Genomic DNA, 7,783 nt, shown 5'->3' on the forward strand with positions numbered 1-7,783 from the left:
AGCAGTATATTATATTTTACAGTATTAGACTATCAGAAGTCCTCTTGGTGTTCCGTGATCTTTATTAAACTATGTGGTATGTAGTTTCAACATTTTGCTTGGTTATGGAAGTTCTCAGTTGCTTCTAATCTCGTATATATTTCACAGAAAGTGGTATTTTATTCTAATAATAATCTATTACATCATATTATTATTTTCTTGTAGAATAGTGACAGAATCTCATGGATAATGACACTTCTATAATACAATTTCACATTTTGCCATTTTCCATGAAAGCTGATAAGCCCATCATTTTTAGTGTTTTTTTCTTACTATATCTGATTGGAGCACTGGTGAATATAGTTATAATTACAGTTATATGTTTGGATTCTCATTTACACAGCCCCATGTATCTATTTCTCTGTAACTTGTCCTTTGTAGATGTATGTTATACAACAGCAACTGTCCCTAAACTACTGGACATTTTACGGTCTGGGAATAGCACAGTGTCCTTCCAAGAATGCTTCACTCAGATGTACTTTTTCTGTATAGCTGCCATCACAGAAGATATACTTTTATTTGTGATGGGGTATGACCGATACATTGCGATCTGTCATCCTTTATTCTACCACCTAATACTGAGCAAAAAAATCTGTATCCTGCTGATGATTATCATCTGGTTCTGTGCAGGTTTATATTCAATGTATTGTATATTTTCAGTCCTTAAACTGTCATTCTGTCATTTTCTTACTATTCATCAGTTTTTCTGTGATCCTAAAGCTTTGGTTAACATCTCCTGTTCTGGCTCAAACATGTTTTATATAATCTTATATGTTGGCATATTGTTATTCGGTGTTTGTCCATTCTTGAGCAATGTGATGTCATATATAAAAATTATCAGTGTTATATTGCATATTAAATCAAGAGATGGAAGAAGAAAAGCTTTCTCCACTTGCTCATCCCACCTCACCGTCATGATCATCTACTATCTTACCTGCATATCCGCATATATGATACCACCATCAGACCAACACAATTTCTTACAACAGATCTTTACTGTGCTGTATACAACAGGAACACCCATGGTAAATCCTCTCATATATAGTTTGCGCAATAGTGAAATAAAGAGAGCTCTTCAGAGATTAGTGTCATAGCTGGTACACCTTTATTACCAACTTTCCTATATGCATGTACCTTAAAAACTATGGTCCGGGAAATGTTCTTCTTGACAGCTGATCGCACAAAAGAAACAGCAGAATCCACTAGACAGGAAAGAATGTAATCTGAACAGAAGCCACAGTGAGTTCCTGCATGGTCCTATTGGGGATCTACATCTTCTTGTCCCTGGGTTCAGAGGCTCACAGGGTTTTGGAAATTTGGAAAAGTTTGATACTGAATAGTAGGGATTATCCACAATGAAAACTTACTTATTAATTATCCACTGAACATATGATTTAAAATATCGAATTGATGGAGACATCACCCACCCATCCAAATTTCAGAGTGCATGCTTGAAGCAAAACATTACTCCTAGTGGGTTGCCCCGCTGCTTAGCAGAAAAACATTTCCATCCAGTTATATTATCTGCACATGCCTACCGTAATATTGTTTTGATCATTATCACCTAGAGTATTAATATTATGAACTAGATATCTTTCATTAATGCAGTTCTGAAGCAAATCTGTAGGCTTACATCAGACATACATTTGCCCAACACAACCTATAGCTTATAGTTGTGGCTACATCAATAGTTGTAGAATGTACAGTGAGGATTTGCAGCAATTTTTACGTAAAGACAAAAAAAACCTATTCCTTATATTACATTGAGTAAGCATAGTGTAATGTTACCTACAGTGGGCCTGAGTCATTAAGGAGAGAAAAGCATAAAAAAGAAGTAAATTTTCACCTGGGCAAAACCATGTTGCATTGGAGGGGGAGGTTAATGTAAAATGTGGGGACAGATTTATAATTGGGATAGGGCATGTCCTAGGTCAACTTTAAATTTCAGTGTAAAAATAAAGCTATCAAGTATTTGTATGTTAGATGGAATAACAGTTAGTATTTATCTTATGAGCAAAATAATAAACTAATGTGCACCCCTTGCATTGTAACATGGTTTGTCCCGGAGAATATTTACTCCATTTTTTGCCTTGCTCTCCTTAATGTCTCAGGCCCAGTGTGTATACACTGCGACTGCATCATTGGCAATGAATACACCCACATGCTTCCCTTGCATATTGAGATCTTATTCTTATATTTTATATCTTGTGTACTCCCACTGCACCAGTAAAATCAAACATTAATGAAACTGTTGACTTTTTAAAATAATTCTGTTCATTTGGTTAAAGTGCTAGAATGTACATACAATGAAACAAACATATATATAAAACATAAACAATTTATTATAAATAAATTACACTAAATAAGCTGAAAATTAAATGTACAAAAATGAAAAATTGCAACCAGCGCTAATTTAGTTTGCAGAAAATGCAGTGTGCTCCATTGTCTTGCCCAAGGAAATCCAATGACACCTCTGACGATAGATGTTTTCTAGCTATGCCTAGAACAGTTATCTCTGTAGCTCTGGCTTTGTTGGGTCATCTACATGTTCAGCATCTAAGGAGGAGGAAATAGAAATAACCAAGTGTAACAATATATAAATACTAGTTATTACATTTTAAGCATGCCATAAATACTGGAGTTCATTCATCAGTGTTAAAAAATTGGTTGTGTGCATATTATTAGCTATTACTTTAATTTTGACAATATGAAAAGGATATAATAAATTATAGGCCTTTAGATTCTGCATTTTTAATTTATAAGCTTTTGCCTAAAAGCACCAATTATACATTGGTCAATTCTACTCTATATAGCCGAATACAGCATGTTTGGCCCTAAGAGCATAATTCGCTAAAGCCACATTTGGTCTACTTGTGGCTATTGAAGCTTTTTTGCTAATAAGCCCATATCTTGCATAATGTACTAGTTTGGGAAGTGTTTCTATAAGTTTGTGGATGAAATGGTTTTTATGTAAACACACTGTTTCACTTGTTAGACAACATTTAGACATGTAATGCTTACAATGTCATGCATACAAATTCTCCTCCTCACTCTTCTCTTTTGTATGTGGATTATCCAATGGCCCTGCATGTCCCATCTCCTCCTCCCCCTTCCTTTATTCTAATGAGATTGCTGTACCTGTGAAAACGTAATCACAACGATGTATTGTTCTTTCTTCAACAAATATTATGCCTTAACACCATATATATATATATATATATATATATATATATATATATATATATATATATATACAGGGTAATTCAAATGTTGCAGTACACCCTTTTATTTCAAAAACTCTACAGGAATTGGGTCGATTGGCCGATTTCAAGATGGCGCCCATGTTTGGTACATACCGTAAAAGATAAACCACATCACCCATACCTTACTGGAGTATTCAGGTTTCCCAATTTCCTGTAGAGTTTTTGAAAAAAAAGGGTGTACTGCGACTTTTGAATCACCCTGTATATATATAAAACTCTTTACTATATATATATATATATGTCTCCAGAGTCAATGTTCATTGACTAATTGTACAGTTCTCAGCCTCCGCTGCCACGTCATCAGACCAAAAAACACATGAAAACTATTTACACTGCACAAATCAAAGCTACAGATGTCAACCCAATGATGTGGAGGTGAGGGTGAGTACCATACACTTTGTCCCCATACAGCACCAACACCTAAAACAGCAAATATAAAGATTTTTCCTTGGTCAAAATAAAATATTAAATGACAAAATTCCAAACATTTATCAAATCCCACATGTTTGCCTTCAAACCATCCATAATAGGCATTTTGTGTGCACACAGTCTGCAAGAGCTTCCTACATATATGCAGGAATGTGCAAATATTACACTCAATGATGGTCCTAAAATGTACCTTTTTAGCCTAGTACATACTCTCTTTCTTTTCCAAGTCTAGGAAGCTTTGTTTTTTTTAATTATGACTTTATTTTTCAATCTTTTAATGAAAAAAAATAAAATAAATATACCAAAACATTGTAAAGTACATTTTATATAACTAAGGACAAAAAAATATACTTAGAAAAATACACATAAAAAAAATACCAAGTAAGACTGTTATTTGTACAGGATATCCATTTTGTACTTACCGTTAAAACCATTTCTCTGAATCCATGTGGGGGACACTTTCACCTTGGGGGTGTTTGAGGACACAGGAGCTGGGCACTTTACGGTTAAACTTCTGAAGACTGTAGATCCTCCCCTCTCCCAACCCCACAGCTCCTCAGTTTAAAACTTGCAAAGCCCCAAAAGGAAACTGTAAACACAAGAATACAATCTAGACACAGTCTAAACAGAACAGAAAACCGAGCATTAAAGGTGGTAGCACAGTATACTAGGGTGACCACATTACCCAATTAGTGAACTTACAGGGAGTGATACTTTCAAGCATTAAAAGGGAATTACAGGCGTTTCTGTGCCTGGGTGCTTCTATTTTTAGCTCGTTATTTAGTCTCAGATTAGACTTGTGAGTTATATGACCAAACACTCCCTCATTATCACCTTAGGTTATCTCGCGTATTAGTCTTCAGATGCCCAGTGAAACTCTTAGTTAGCTCATTAATTCAATCTAAGTCTCTGATTGTGATACCAATCTCATGTTATAAACATTTCCAGCCGTGACCTCGCATTTTAGGCATTAGATGCCTTAACGATATAATCAGTGAAGTGTCTTCTGAGCGTACTAGGGTGATCACTGAACCTGAATAGTGAATTTATTGGGAGTGATACTTTAAAGCACTATAAATGTATTACATTAACTGTAGTCACTGAATTGGGACAATACCTTTTTATTCATATAATATTGATACTATCAGCCAATACTTTATATGATTGCTTCCAAATCAATAATATTTAATTACTCAGCAAGCAAAAAAAGATGACTTCCATCTGAATAGAGGCATCGATCTATGTTATGAAAATAGGTGATTGGTTGTTACAAATTTATTACCTATACATTGAATTAACCCATTGACAACCAACATAATATTCATTGATTTTCAATGATTGAAACCCAAGAATGGCCCAGTCTAGCATTTGGTTGCTAGTTTTAACAGTGTTTGAATATAATCTTTTGGTTCATTTATTATTCCATTTTGTGTTTTCGTTTTAATATTTCTCTAATTATCTTGATACCTAATAAAGATTTAAAGCTTTATTATTATATGTTCTTTGCTCCCTGAGTGCCCCGGTACACATATTCTTTCTCTCCCTTTATGTGTAGTCATTGTAATTTATGTGAGGGCGCACCTATCCTAGTTTAAGAGATCTTATAGGCATTATTTTTACTTTTTGTCTGTTGGTTTATTTATCAGACCAATTGAGACTATAATAAATTGAAACTATTATCTATACTAGGATACTGGGCTTACCCAGTGCGGTTCACTTATAGCTGAGCATAGTATACCCCAGATGATTTGGACAAATGGATGTAACGGTAAATGCAAAGTTTTTATTTTCTCCTACATCCTATCTGGGTGTACATTGGGGATGTTGTAAATCTGTCTATAGCATAGGGAACACTCAGGGTGTGCAAAACCCAGTCAAATATAGAGAGAGGACCAGGTGGCTTCCTGACATAGCCAATCCGACAAAGACCCACGTCCCTGTCACACTGCTTGCCAAGCTTCTCCTCTGTGCATCTTAAGAACCAGAATAGAAGTGTTTCTAAGGAAAGTTTCCATAGTCTGACTAATTGTATTATATGATCTGTGCTAAAGCCCTGAAAGATACAAATCTCAACCATCTCCTTTTACTTCTGAGAAGGATAACAGACATCTGATCAAGATGAAATCAGCCCCAAACTGAGGTTGGCATATAGTGTACATTACCAACTTATCAAAAACAAAAGGATATGTGCAAGATAGTGCTCCAAAACTTCAAATCCTTACGGCTGAATATTTTTGCTACGAAGGAAAATTGAAAATCCCACTTCAACTGTATTCAAGGGCTCAAACAGAAAAAGCTGAAGAACTGAATGAACCAGGCAGCAGAACTTAAAAAGGTAGATAATGACAATGCCCTATAAGAAATCTGCCCTTACAATTAAGAGTTAGCGATTTACGAAAATAAATAGACAGGGCTGAGACCTGAACCCCAAGGATACTACATCTGAGCCCCCTGAAAGGGCCGTTCTGTAGAAAACTGGATAGGCAAGTGCTTTCATTTAATTGGGCATAGGCTCCAGGCCCTAGGATGCCCATGCTTGTCTTCCCCTCGCCTGACCAAATCAATCAGAAGTTCTGTAAAAATAGGGACACCGTCCATCATTCCTAACGTTACAGAGGCATTTGCGGTACACTGCATGAAAAAACAGTCAGTATTTAACTTATGTGCAAAACAGAATACTAATTTGCACCCCTTGCATTGTAACATGGTTTTGTCCAGGAGACTGAAATAAGAAGTTTCTTAAGTTAAGATCCTTAATGAATCAGGCCGAGTGTTATCTTTTAGGTATATGTTATATATGTTTTTAATGTTTATTAAAATGTTTTTAATTTAAAATTATTGATGAGTATTATTATATGGTGGCACTCTAAAGTCTAAATAAATAGGATGCACTTATTTATTATGTAGTTTGTTTTATTACAATATGTTAGAATGTTACAATAATTATTTGATTAACAACACTGATCAATTTGTTGATTACAATCTGTTAATTTTCCATGTTAAACATTTACACATCAATGATAACATAATTTCACAGTTGTGTCAGAAATATATCTCAGCTGTAGCTCTTATTTCCTCTATATAATTGATATTCCTAATGTACTAATACAAATCTAATTTTCTAAGCTATTTAAAATAACAATCTGCAATATATGCAAACTGTATTTAAAGTTAATCTGTTTTAACTTATTGCAAGAATAAATACTGACTTAAATTTAAATAGGCTTCAAAGTTTTTTAAAATACATTTTTAATATATGGAAATATTATGATATATTTTGTGATCTTATTTATGTTGCATGGATGATGAAATACTGTATATAAAAATATAATAATGAGGCATATCATAGATACCGCAGCAAGGTGACCACAGAGGGCACAAGGACACCCCTTGCAGCTGGAAGAAATTAGAGCTAATTTACAGCTATGAAAGGATTCTTTGCTGTAACAGCCATGACACAGTGGCCGGCACGCTAGAATAACTGGTTTTGGCAGACTCTGGAGGAAAATGTGAGTAAATATTGGAACATATTCCTTATACAACATAATATACAGTGATATGGGTTTTAATAGAATATTTATCCATGATATTGTTCAGTTGGTGGCAAGGATTTTTGCTCTCTGAACGAATATGTGGAAATTCCTTATAGGTTTGAACAGGGGTTTTGAGCTTGAAATGTAGAATCTCATGATACATGTTCTTGCAATCTAAATAAACATGTAGCTATGTAATTACTTGTAACATGCATGCAATCTCTATCACACCTGTCACAAGTACAAAGTGAATCATTTCTATCCTTCTTCACAATGCAAGTTTTACTTTTCAAGAAGAATGAAAAAAAAATTCAGGTTTCTATTAGATTTCCTTAATGGGGTAAATGTATCAAGCTGAGAGTTTTTCGGCGGGTTTGAAAAACCAATCAGATTCTAGCTATCATTTATTTAGTACATTCTACAAAATGACAGCTAGAATCGGATTGGTTGCTATAGGCAACATCTCCACTTTTCAAACTCACCGAAAAACTCTCAGGTTGATACATTTACCCGCAGAAT

General features: G+C 34.6%; 1 protein-coding gene across 1 annotated transcript; it reads left to right on the plus strand.

Moving 5' to 3' along the window:
* Window positions 1–221: 221 nt before the first annotated feature.
* On the plus strand, window positions 222–1,133 carry LOC142098627 (olfactory receptor-like protein OLF4). Its single transcript, XM_075181461.1, has one exon. The coding sequence runs from the start codon at window positions 222–224 to the stop codon at window positions 1,131–1,133; it is 912 nt and encodes a 303-aa protein (XP_075037562.1).
* The last annotated feature ends 6,650 nt before the right edge of the window (window positions 1,134–7,783 follow it).

This window comes from Mixophyes fleayi, chromosome 7 (genome assembly GCF_038048845.1).
Source record: "Mixophyes fleayi isolate aMixFle1 chromosome 7, aMixFle1.hap1, whole genome shotgun sequence".
In the NCBI taxonomy this organism is placed as follows: domain Eukaryota; kingdom Metazoa; phylum Chordata; class Amphibia; order Anura; family Limnodynastidae; genus Mixophyes; species Mixophyes fleayi.

Coding starts and splice junctions, on each gene's coding strand:
- LOC142098627 (XM_075181461.1), top strand. CDS start 222: ATGGATAATGACACTTCTATAATACAATTTCACATTTTGCCATTTTCC.